This window comes from Antedon bifida, chromosome 8, assembly GCF_963402885.1.
Source record: "Antedon bifida chromosome 8, ecAntBifi1.1, whole genome shotgun sequence".
NCBI lineage: Eukaryota > Metazoa > Echinodermata > Crinoidea > Comatulida > Antedonidae > Antedon > Antedon bifida.
The window spans coordinates 17006606-17019247 of record NC_136233.1 but is presented as its reverse complement, the minus strand read 5'-3'; the positions used below and the strand labels follow the sequence as shown (position 1 = coordinate 17019247).

General features: G+C 33.0%; 3 protein-coding genes across 3 annotated transcripts; 1 reads left to right on the top strand and 2 right to left on the bottom strand.

Moving 5' to 3' along the window:
• Positions 1-19: 19 nt before the first annotated feature.
• Positions 20-1872, bottom strand: LOC144850386 (cytosolic iron-sulfur assembly component 2B-like). Its single transcript, XM_078707660.1, has 4 exons — positions 1581-1872; positions 1200-1325; positions 1053-1098; positions 20-771 (listed from the first exon to the last, which is right to left on the bottom strand). Exons 1-4 carry the CDS (start codon positions 1776-1778, stop codon positions 677-679), a joined length of 465 nt encoding a protein of 154 aa, XP_078563786.1. The 5' UTR covers positions 1779-1872; the 3' UTR covers positions 20-676.
• Positions 1873-1944: 72 nt separating this feature from the next.
• Positions 1945-8176, top strand: LOC144850382 (tetratricopeptide repeat protein 5-like). Its single transcript, XM_078707657.1, has 10 exons — positions 1945-2007; positions 2540-2672; positions 3125-3336; positions 3822-3969; positions 4302-4393; positions 4611-4664; positions 5191-5337; positions 5651-5865; positions 6088-6232; positions 6561-8176. The coding sequence occupies exons 1-10, from the start codon at positions 1945-1947 to the stop codon at positions 6678-6680; spliced, it is 1329 nt and encodes a 442-aa protein (XP_078563783.1). The 3' UTR covers positions 6681-8176.
• On the bottom strand, positions 8163-12633 carry LOC144850383 (mitochondrial inner membrane protein OXA1L-like). Its single transcript, XM_078707658.1, has 9 exons — positions 12365-12633; positions 11502-11681; positions 10805-11006; positions 10370-10513; positions 10116-10201; positions 9673-9837; positions 9352-9456; positions 8974-9136; positions 8163-8894 (listed from the first exon to the last, which is right to left on the bottom strand). Exons 1-9 carry the CDS (start codon positions 12443-12445, stop codon positions 8710-8712), a joined length of 1311 nt encoding a protein of 436 aa, XP_078563784.1. The 5' UTR covers positions 12446-12633; the 3' UTR covers positions 8163-8709.
• Between the last annotated feature and the right edge of the window lie 9 nt (positions 12634-12642).

Sequence of the window (12642 nt, the reverse complement as noted above, 5' to 3'; positions counted from 1 at the left end):
TTGATAGATAAATAATATTGACAGTTATTTTTTTTACTACCAGCTTTTAATTCATAATACAATTAAGTTTAATTTCATCTCCTGATTACAAACATTGTATACTATTATGTATTAAATTACCATTTTTAAAATAATTTAATTAGTAAACACATGGAGTAAATCTTTACTCCATGGTAAACATCAATACTTCCATGGACATCAAATTAGTTTTGGTATGATTTCCCCATATGCATCTATACCTATAAAAAAAACAAAAAGCTAGACCTACAAGCTCAGTCTACACTATCAAACTAGTTTGACAAAAAAAAGTGTGATGTGCCCAAATATGGTAGTGATGTAACGTCATCATACACATGGTCACGTCATCATACACATGGTCACATCACATTTTGACAGAGCTGTAGGGAAGGCCTATTTTATCGAACATAAGTTAGTTCGACTGTTCAATTCACATAGGTTGGAATGACAAAGTTATACAGGTAACAGGTATAGTATCCTGATACCTAAAGGCATCTTGCAGATTTATAATTTTTCACATATATCATTTCTCCTTTGCTCATAGTTGAGTTAAATATTTAGTACAGTACATTATGTTCATTGTACATTGGAAATATATCTGCTTTACATGTGTCCTTTTATTTATGTACAAAGTCACTAAAAATAGATTGTTTGTTAATCAACTGTTTTCCAAACACTGATTCACAACGGCTATAAGATGAGTGTTTTCAAGAGCAGCTGCAACTCTTTCTTTGTCAGCAAGTTGCTTATTTACTAAAAATAAAGGAAAGTATATTTTGTTAAAAAATTCTGCTATAGAGAACCCATATTAAGAGGTCACCTTTCGAAGCAACAAAGTGTCCCCTAATTAGGGATTATTGGCTGTGGTGTTTAAAGCATATACTATTGCCCAATTTTTTTTTCACGAAAAAGTGTTCCTGCATAAGATTGTTCAAGGGATAGAGTGTCCAAAAGGAAGGTTTTGACTGTATCTTGGATCTAAACAATGGTATCTTCCCTGCCTCCCATCCCACTCCTACAAGTGTGAAAATTACCTGCATGCTCAGATGCATGGCTACCCGGAGAAATCTCAACATCAACCTAAACAAAAAGATACAATAATTACAAAAAAAATGTATGAAGAAGAAGTATTTTACAATTAATAATAGCCTAAAATTAAAATTAAAATGTTGACGACTGACCTTAAACCTTGAGGGTAAAGATCGAAGAAGTTTGACCTTAATGGACAGGCCAATGAGTGTGGCCATACTGCAGTGAGGTATTGTGGGAGTGAAAAGAACTTTTACATCATTTTTGCCATCATCAACCTGAAAAATATGAAAACATGGTATTTAATTAAAATAATTATAAGAAATTCATCAAACAAAACAGATATTAAGGTTCACAATCTGCTTTTTTTCAACATTATTGTCAGAACAGTGTAATTTAGGATTTGCGATAGAAAGGAACCACAACTAAACATCTGTTCAGAAGAATGATGTTAAAAATAAGTTTCACAGTGGATTTTAATATGGAGGTTTCGACACCGGAACCATAGACAGTTTGTTACTTAATTATTATACCTGAACATTGGACAAATCAACAACATTTAAATCTTCAAGAGTCAGCGGATGTTCAGGATCATTTATTCCGCGAATCAGATCAAAAACTTCTCTCGTATCGAAAGCGTCAACTATATTGTCATCTTCCTCTTCAGGTAACACAGAACGTTCCTGTAATTTCTGATGAATTAGAGGATTTTCATTTTCCAACTGAGTCATTTTGAAGATAAATCTATCTTATCCAGGCTTTATAAGGCTGGATAACCATGTAGGTCCAACTTGAAGCTTGAGCAGAGGCTGAACATGTGATGAAATTTGTTTTGATCACGTAGGCCACCTCCAATGGTCTCTCTGTATCCAGACGCTGTTTGGTGTAGAAATAATCATGGCGGCGGCGACGACGACGGAAAGTGACCAAACGTCAACTTCAGTTCTTTCGAAAATGGAGGTAATAAAAGAGCATGAAAATCATAAAATTGCAAATTAGATTATATATGATATATTTAGGCATACAATGAGTTACTTTATTACTATTTTATTCATTGTTTCATGCTAAAATAAAGTTAGGCCTACTAGGCTAGATAGCAAGATAGACTGAATGACATCACCATGAGGCGGCGAAACAGGCGTTTGCTCCTCATCGCGAGACACATACTGAATTTTATTTTTAGGCCTAGCTCAGCTCAATATAAAAAAAAGCGAAGAAATGTTCAGGTTTTAGCTTGTACTAGGTATATGATTAATATTAAAATAGGCATTATGACTTGAGGCTTAAAGTTAAATTGAACATGTCTTTTTTATTTTAATGTAGGCCTAATTTATAATAATTAATATTATTTTATTAATATATACATTTAAGTAAATTACTGTAGTGTAGTATTTAATATTTATTTTTCATTTAAATCACTTCCTTATTACTGTATTTGTTTGTTTAATAATCCAGCGCATTAAAAAATATTAAAATTTTTTGTATATCATAGGAAGCTGTAAATAAATTATATGATTTCCGAGACCATTACTTTGAAAGAAATAGTCTTGACCGAGCAATACACAAAGCCAAAGAACTTGAAGAAGAGCTAAACAAAACTATCAAACTTCTTGAAGAACATCAAGGTGCAATATTCATTTTTATTTTAAATTAATTTGAAAATTAATACTTTTAGTTATTTACTACAATTCTCATGCACATTTTTTACCATGTAAAAATAGGATACTGCACTTGTCAATTGTACGACACACTATTTTAACTCCAGGAGAGGTGCCTAATTTGTCCGATGTGGATCATGAATACCATGATGCACGCCTGCATAAAAAAAGTGACTTACCTTTAGGTGACCATGACATACCCATTTGACACATTGTGACGGAAATTGACACAAAATTTTTCATTGATGTGACGTACCATCTAGGTTTGTTGACACATCCCTGCTTTCAATAATTATTTGTAAATGACGCGCCTCTCTCAGAGGTCATATAGTGGGTCATTCAATTGCCAAGTGCATAATTCACTAACTGAAGCTAAAATATTAGTTTGTCATAAAACAATGTATATTTTACTTACACAGTTGAGACACCAGACAGGGCAGTGTTTTTCTTTTTGAAAGGCAAAGCGTTAAACGTTCTCCCAGAATTCAGTCCCGATGCACTTGAATGCTTATCACGTGCCGTCAAGCTTGACCCCAAACTTGTCGAAGCTTGGAATCAATTAGGTGAATGCTATTGGAAGAAGAAAGATGTTGACACAGCTAGGAACTGTTTCAACGGCGCCCTCAACCATGTACGTATAAACTACCACAACAATTTTACACTAATATTGGCCCCATTCATGCTTAACTATTTACCTGGGTAAGTTGGTTTCATTGGCACAGTTTGTCACTAACGTTGGTGGGTAGAAACCAACTTATCCGAGTCATCCTGCGTTGAAACACCGGGCCTGGTACAGTAGTAGTGTTCTGGATGTAAGACCTGTCTGGGTGCTGTTTATACCGGATAGTGATGGTGTAATGATAGTATCGGAATAGCATAGTGATAGACATGGATTTGAACCTATCTGTACCATACTAATTGCATGCTTAGGCAAGATACTTTAGCCTCATTGCCTCGTCCTTTGGATGGGACGTAACGCCGTTGGTCATGTTATATCATGATGTCCAAAAAATGTCTAAAAAAATACTAATTATATAACATTTGTTTGACAAAAATGCCAATTGTCTTTTTGTATAAAATCTTTACGTAAATGCCTGTGATTTTTTATTCTTTCAGAGTAAAAACAAGTATTCATTACGTAACCTGTCAATGGTTTTAAGACAAATTGGAAAAACAAATGAAGAAAAGAACCAAGCAATACAGCGAAGTATAGAATATGCTAAGGAAGCTATTCAACTGGACATTAAAGATGGAACATCATGGTGTAAGTTGATACAGTATAATGCATTTCATGACACAGGGCGAATCCAGGGGTTTGATTGCACATTCCTTCCCCACCCCCCCCCCCCCCCCCTCCTTCCCATTTTGACAGCTAAAATCAAATTATAAACTACTGATATTGATATTGATATCTATATTTGACAGACTATAAATGTTACATGTTAGCACTCTCTTATCCTTGATCCGCCCCTGACACATGATGAGTGAGTAAATTTGGTTGTGCTTGTTTATACATGCTACAATGCTGGTTAGTGTACAAATTGTTTGATAACGTTCCTATGTAGAACCATTTAATTATTTTCTTTGGTTTTCTAGTTATTATGGGGAACGCATATTTGGCTGTGTTTTTTGCTGGAAGTCAAAATCCAGCTATACTTAAACAATGTATAAGTGCCTACTCACAAGCAGTAAGTATACAAGAATATTAAAAGAACATCTTTACTTGATGGACTCTAAAATGTCAGCTAATAAATTAAATTGTAACTAGGCATAATAGTATAATAGATTTTTTTTACATTTAGATACAATCTTGTCCTTAGTACGCATATGATTGCCGTTTATTAATTACAGTATAAAATATAAATTGATTTTTTAATTAAAAAAATTAATTAATTAATATTTCAGGAGAAAGATCCAGTAGCAAATTGCAATCCTGATTTACATTTTAATAGAGCAACAGTAAGTATATTAAATAAATGTAGATCTCTGTAAAAAAATAGTAGTTACAGATTGCTGTAAAAATGTGCTTTAACCCTGAGGTTAATATTTTCCACTGTTTTTGCTTACCGTATATATTTAATGCTTTGTCTACACTATCAAACTTTATGTGACAAAAAATGTGATGTGTCTATTATGGACATGATGATGTCATATCACTACCATAGTTGGGCATATCACTACCATGTTTGGGAATATCACTACAAAAGTGGTATCCTGTACAATGACCAGACAACCCCAATTACCAGACAACACAAGAAGTGCCAACTTAAGAGGAATTTACACAGAGTAATATTGTGATTAATTGGTGTACAGAATTTGACTGGTCTGTTTTGAGGAGATGTACTCCTCGGGATTCCTCACTGTTTCTCTATGAGAAGTATATCTTTTGCAAGTAGTTTGAGGAGTTTACTTTATAACACCTATTGTATCACAGCTTTGGTAGTGAAAATGTAATGTATTGTAAGCTTTCTGTTTGATGTTTTAGTTGCACAAATATCAAGAAGAATATGAACTAGCATTAATAGACTATGCAAGAGCAAGTGCTCTGGACCCCATGTGGACAGAACCAAAGGAGAAAATGGAACAATTAGTTATATACCTATCAAAAATACAAGATTTAGTTGAGAAAAAAGTAAGTCAATTTACCATATCCATGGATGTACTGTGCTGGGCCACAAAGGTATATACAGTATTCAGCCTTCCCCCAGCACAAAGCTTATTTTATAGGCCTATACCAAGTTTTTGACGGCCACCACTATCTTTTCTAGTTATATCCCGTCTCACTCAGTTGTATTATTTTGAAAGTGGGGGCAGAGGTATTGGATTTCATATGAAAGTTCACATTTATTTTGTGTTTAGATGAAGTGAATATATTATGTAAGATTTTTAAAATCATGCATATAAATTAAGCCAAAATTATCAACTACATTAATTTATACTTGCAGGGAAAATTAAAACCAAAAAGACTACAGCAGCTGTTAGGTGCCTTCAAGTCATCTGATCTAGGACCTTATGGTGGAGGAATATTCCAATCTGCCAAGGGGGATAAAGTGACATTGGAGCCTGTCAAATTAGATCAGCTTGATAAAGGACTAAACAAAGAAAAAGTTATATTAGGAAAAGTAGTGTGCAATATAATGATAGATGAGCCAATACCATTGTAAGTATTGCCAACTAGAATATCCTTAATCTTTCAGTCGAGTTTTGTAGCTTTGTGGTTAAGATGCTTGGCCAGGGTCATGGGTTCAAATCAAAATAACAAGCCAATTTTGTATATCAAGTATTGAATGCTAAATAAAATATCTTTATCAATTTACTTAATATCATTTTTACCAATATCATACAGTTGATAATTCTTTGTTAAATATTGTTCTTCATTCAGTACATTTGCATTGATTGACTCAGAAGGCACCTGCTATGCTGTTAATATATTCAACATTGCTCAAGGTCAAGGGGTCATCATAGGAGATTCTGTAGCAATACCTGAACCATTTGTTATGCACCATGAGCTTAGTGCTAGTGATAAGGTATTAAGTGTGATTAATTTACAATTAATGAGGCACCTGAAAACCCTGCACTATAGGTCAATGGTTGATAATCAGAGACCTCCCCAATAATTTCTCGCTAAAGGTGCAATTTATCCCAATTGTTTTGGATATTGAAAAAAAACACATGTATATGACAAAAATCATTATTTAGACTTAACTACTAGGCTCTCATTTGCATTTTCTGCTTTTCCGCACTTTATAAGCATCTGGCATACCCATTATTTACCATATTTTAATATCTTGGTGATTTAAATTGGTGAGTTGAATGCTTAAAAGACTGTATTATTCATTTTGTATGTTTTGATAGGTTATCAAGTTCCCCAGTATACGAGTAGAAACTCCAGTGGTGTTAGTAGTCAATGGAAAGAAATGGGGAATAGAAAAGCAGGCACCAACAGTCTTATCTGTATCTACTAAATGCGAATAAGCAGTGTCACTGGGAAGGAGGAGTAACACCCTACATGGCATTGATTGTTGGGGTCAATAGAAAACGCTGCATACATCGCATGGAAACGCAACATAAGGGCGCTTTTAATTTGTAGTCTCTCGTCACAAATTGAAAGCTCCCTATCATTAGCAGTACAGTACTACAGTTTGCAGGGACCATCATTATGGGATACATGGTTGAACAAAATTTGTTTTGTATTCATAAACGAATACAATGGTGTAGGTACTATATGGTGAAAAAAATACACAAGGTTTCGACATGCTTTTAGTGCTCAGTTGAGCAATGCTTGTTTTTTAGTCGCGTGCAACGCGACTCTACAGCTCACTCTGGCGGTCGGTAAACACTAACTTGAGCACGCGACTGCAGCCATGTATATGGCCTTGTTTATGTTGAGAATGGAAAACCTCAAAATCTTCAATGAACTTGAGCACATTTCGTATTAACCAAAAGAGTGATATTTTTTAGCAAACATAAAAGCATAAACAAAGTCATACATTTTTTTTGTCCTTGTGCTCCATAATACAGTGAAAAATTGTATTTTTATAACGTGTAAACTTCATTCCTCTGCAGAAGAAACAAGTGTGTCATGCTCCAACATTTTGTGCAATATTTTTTACCAAGATTAGCAAGGCATTTTTTTATGGTTTAATATTTGAGTAAGCTTGGAAGTGTTATATGCAGTGTACTACAATAAGATATTCAATTTTCAACCCTTTCATTCCGTACCATCAATCAGGGCATACAGTATTCTGAACGCGCTGATGACTAGCAAGACGATTATTTTGGCACCCAGAAGTCGGTACAACAAATAGTTCTAGGAAAGAAATTGGATGGAACAGTAATATGGAAGAAATTTATTTTTTGTTGAGATACGGACCAGAAACCAATAGATTTTTTTTCTGTACGCCAAGTCACATCTTTCTAGAAAGTTTCTCTAAAATTAGAGGAAAGAACAAGAATTTCTTATGCATTCTTATAACAAATAGGGGTGATATCATTAGGTTTTTAGTCGCGTGCAAACGCGACTCTATAGCTATGTCGGTCGGTAAACACTAACTCAAATTTGCGCACGCAACTTATTTATTGTAGGTAACCACATACAAAAATTGGACATCCTATACAATTTTTTCCTACATTGTGTGTGATCCTCAACCGTTGCAGGCTTTAGTGTTTGCTACTATTTATTGGCTTGCACCTTCAAGAATTGAAGTTCTAACAGTGTTCCAGATGAATGGACTAGTATACATATGGACACCTGTCTACCAGAATCTACCATATATGCAGTTCAATGGTTGAAAATATAGTTAAGATAACCATTTTACTTTTGTGAAGTTCTAAAGTGAAGTCTATTTGTTCTTCCATTATTGTACATTGTACAATAACTTTGTCTAGGATTAAAGATTGCATAGTTTAATCAGTTCTGTTTTTAAAAGCATTTGACAAATAAAAAATACAAAGCAATAGTTTATATCTTTGTATTTATTCATATGTAAACATTTTATGTACATTACCATATTCACATTCTTTTTACTATTCATAGTAAATAGTGCATTTCAATGTAATTAGCTTTTATTACTAATTATCATTACTAACTGCCATTCTTTATCTTCTATCACTCCACACTGAAGATAAACAAATAAGAAAAAACTATGGAAGGCAATTGCTGCCAAATATTTAAGTATTTATCTTATTGTATAGGGAGACTACAACTTTTCATCTTGTGTGTTAATGCAGGTAGTTTTGATTATTTATCTATAAATCATAAAATTGTTGGTTCAGTGATGTCTACAATCTATAGACCACATATTCAATCATGCATCTGTTTTACGAGTCATATTGCACGACAGATCTTTAGTAGCTTTAGCTTTTCATTCATTTATGAATCGAACCTATAACATCGAATGTTGTGTTACTGTGTTTGTCAATACACCATACCACAGCTCCATGCGCATTTACAGTCTAGATCTCAACATTTAAATAACAATTTTTAAAGTTCTATTTTGTTCACTTAGCGAATCTTCTTCCGTACATTTTTAGTTGTGGTGGACATTGGTTGTGCCACAGTTGGTTGCTGTTTCGTTGGGTCATATGAGAATGTCTGTGGTACGGGTCCAGTGCCAGACTCTCTCAATCGTTGTATTTGACTTTTCTTAGCCTGGTCAAAATCATACGAGGTTTGAGCATTCTTCCAGCCTAATATAATATAAAAACATTTTAATTCAATACGAAAATATGCTGAAAAGAGTAAATGAATACAGGACTGTTATTTTACCTGATTTTATGCTCTTAATTATGCCTTCCTGTTTTGGCATGTCTTCTGGACGGTGCTGGACACGTACAGGAATACTCAAGGCTTCACGAACAGAGGGAAACCGCAGCATACCAACCTGAGCTATGGATACACAGTTGGATGTTATCCAATAACAGAACACAGCCTAAAAGATACAAAAGGCATGTGTTAAGCTCTGTCAAACTTTATGTGACAACAAAAATGTGATGTGCCCATAGAGTATATGGACACGATGATGTCATTTTACTATTTCATTATTTGATAGTGTGGACAGAGCTTAAAGAATTGCCTTTGATTTTATCAGTCTGGAAGCAATATCTATGACACATTTAGATAGGCCCCATGTGACTTTGTACTTACTTTAGGCATGGACACAATGAATGGAAGGACAAGAAAAGGCAGCACTCGAAAAACAATCTTCATTTTTTGCATTTGAGCGGAACTCACTCCTGCTTCTCCACCAAGCTATGGAAACAATATTTTTCAGGTAAATAATTCTTTAAAGTATAAACAATATATTTATTTTTTTAACGCCAAAGACGATACCAACTATTTAGTCTTTTGGTTAAAATAAGTGTTAGTACCAAAAATTCTAGTTCTATTTATTGTTGGCTTTGAAGCAAATGTTAGTAGACAATTCTCCACATTTAATATAAAGAGAAATATGTTGAATATGCTAACCTCCAACACAGCTAACATAGAGAGGGTTGCCATTGCGGGCATTATATAATAAGGGTCAGAGGTTGTAAGATCAGTGAACCATGACATTCCTCCAACTTGCATGCTTTCAACTGGTAATGTTGCCATTTTTCGTAGCCCAATGAAGAATGATATAAATATTGGTGCCTGAAAAGAAAGGTAATATTCATGAATATGGATGTTCACAAAAGCATACTCCTATCTGCAGAAATTTAGTGGAAATTTCTCATGAAATGAACAGGGGGAAATATATGTTTTCACACTACAGCCAACCCCTATTCAGAGGACACTTTGCCATGAAAAGAACAATGCGAAATATATGTTTTAATACTGTAACAATATGGCCCACCTCTATTCAAGGGACACCCTGTTTGGTCCCAAAGGTGTTTCTTTCATCAAGTGTTTTTGTAGCTTATAATCCTTACCTGAACAGCTACTCCCATAAAACTCTTAAGTGGATTAATATCGTGTTTCTTCATAAACCGCTGCATTTCATTACTTGCCATCATTACTAAAGCAAACAAACAATTATCAGTACCACAAAAAAAAACCAGATAATATATAGTAAGATAGTTACAATTACATTATCAAGCCTGTAACTAGGAATTTTACAGGGGCATTATTTTATTTCTTAGCAAAAATCGTTTTATTATTTTATTATAAACAAATTAAATAATACCTTCAGTTTGATCTCCTGATGTCCTGGCTTCATTAAATTTAGCAGTAAGCTTTTGAAATGTTGGCATTACATTGTTCATACGTCCAGAATATCGTTGATTACGAACGATTATTGGAAAAACAGCTATTCTTGCTATTATGGTACCTGTATAAAGATAAGCAGAATTATGTCTATAAGTATATTGAAAGTTGATTGGAGAGGCTTGCACTTCTCTGATTGGCTCAATCAAATTGTTTTTAAATGGGTCATTTTCAAAGTTATCACAATTTTGTTTGTGAGCATGTACAGATGCAATTTTCTGTACTGTATAATGCACTGCATAATGCAAATTGAATTCCATATAGTTGGTATCAACAAATAAGGTTTTCCATAGAAAGAAAATTGAAAACTGAGGACAAACAGACAGAAAGTTTAAGGTAGAAAAAATAAAGTAACCTGTAGCAATAGCAGCCCACCATGGTAAGCCAGCAGATATATGAAGAAATTCTAAAGCACTTTGTAGCAACCCAATTGGAGTGTAACCACCAAGCCCAAGCTCTGAAAATGGAATCTCTGCCACAGGCTGAAGAATCTCTGCTGCTGTTGTAGCCACATCACTGGATGGCAAAGAGGATAGCTGGTTGGCAGTCTGTGAAATCTAAAGTAGAAATCATCAATATAGATAGTTTATTCTCTGTGAGTTATTAAAATCCTATTCAAATTTTTAATTTACAGTTTTCCATAAACTTTAAAGATATATTGTCCTTCAAAAACATGAAAAATTAAGATTACCGTAATAACAAATAAAAAAACTTTGAATACAACATTTCGCAGTTTTAATAAATTTCTGTAAAAAAAAAAAATTAAACTTATTTTATAAATAGATAACGGTTAAATTCAAGTTAATTCGACTATTTTTTGCTTTCCAGGTTAGGAACTTTTTTTTCTCTCCAAGTTCTGGTCAAATTGAATAACTATTATGTAACATGGTATTCAAGAAAAACATTAAAAAAAAATTTTTTTTTTCAGGAGGAAAATACATCTTTAAGCAATTTAAGTTTATTTACTGTATACTAATTAATAAATAGCACGATAATAAGTAAAACACATGCACAATTGATATTTAACCACTTCTGTTTCACACAATTCTTACCGGATTTTCTAAACTTGCACCTACATCATCAAGTGTACTATTGTTTCGCACAAAACTTAATGCAGAAACTTCATAAGGAATATTTCGACCTAACTGACACCTGAGAAGTGAAGAACTGCTTTGAGACTTTGATAATTTATGAGAAAATACTTGTTGAAATGTTTTGATATTTCTTGTACACTGTAAAAAATAAAAAAGAATTTAAAGATTGTATGTTAAAGCACTGTATGTTTTTATTGTTATATCATTTCGATTTGGAAAGCAGAAAAATACTTTACTTTTTTTATTTGAATAGTTAATTATCATTTCAAGTCCAAGTTTTTGTTAGAGAGTACTTTAAAACTCATATACCGTAATACTCTGTTAATGAAATACTATAGGAAAACAAATTCCCAATCGTATACATTATCAATATTTCATTTCATTACAAAATATTTATTTTTAATATCGGTAAATAATATATTAATTAGGCCTAAGGGCTAGGCCTAGGCGTATATATTAAGTTTTTTTTCTGCTTTTAATTTTAAAATTACTTTTTTATTTTTTTTTTTAAACTTACTTAGTAGTTAGCAGAAATTGAACTGACAAAACTATATACTGTATTTTACAGGCGCTTTTAAACTACTATAAGACCCTACAAAAGACATCAAAGCTAGGCATATAATAACTCGATCTCTAGGCCTACTAGTAGGAAGCCGGATTACTTATACTCCCCACCTTCGAGAAGACGTCGACACCGATTCATGCACTTGAATGAAATTGAAAGGGCAGGCCTAGAAATAATTTTGATACTTTTATCAAATTTATTTTAAAAAATAAACACGTATTATTATGAAAATGAAAGAACTAATGTAAGTATGTACCTTAGTAATTGACTTCTTATTTGCTGATACTATTAAAACTGAAAAATCTACCGCACGTTTTTCGAACATGTAAGCTGCCATTTTGTTGTTTAAAAGGTCACAAAAACATCTAAAATAAACATATTATCTATTTTTTTAAAAATATTCACACTTTGTTTAAAATAAATAATATAATATAATAAACAGAGTTTATAGTTATTTAATTATTACTATTTAAAATTTTAAATGTAACTAATAATATCTTTTTTTTTAAATTATGTATTGGTGATATGCCTATT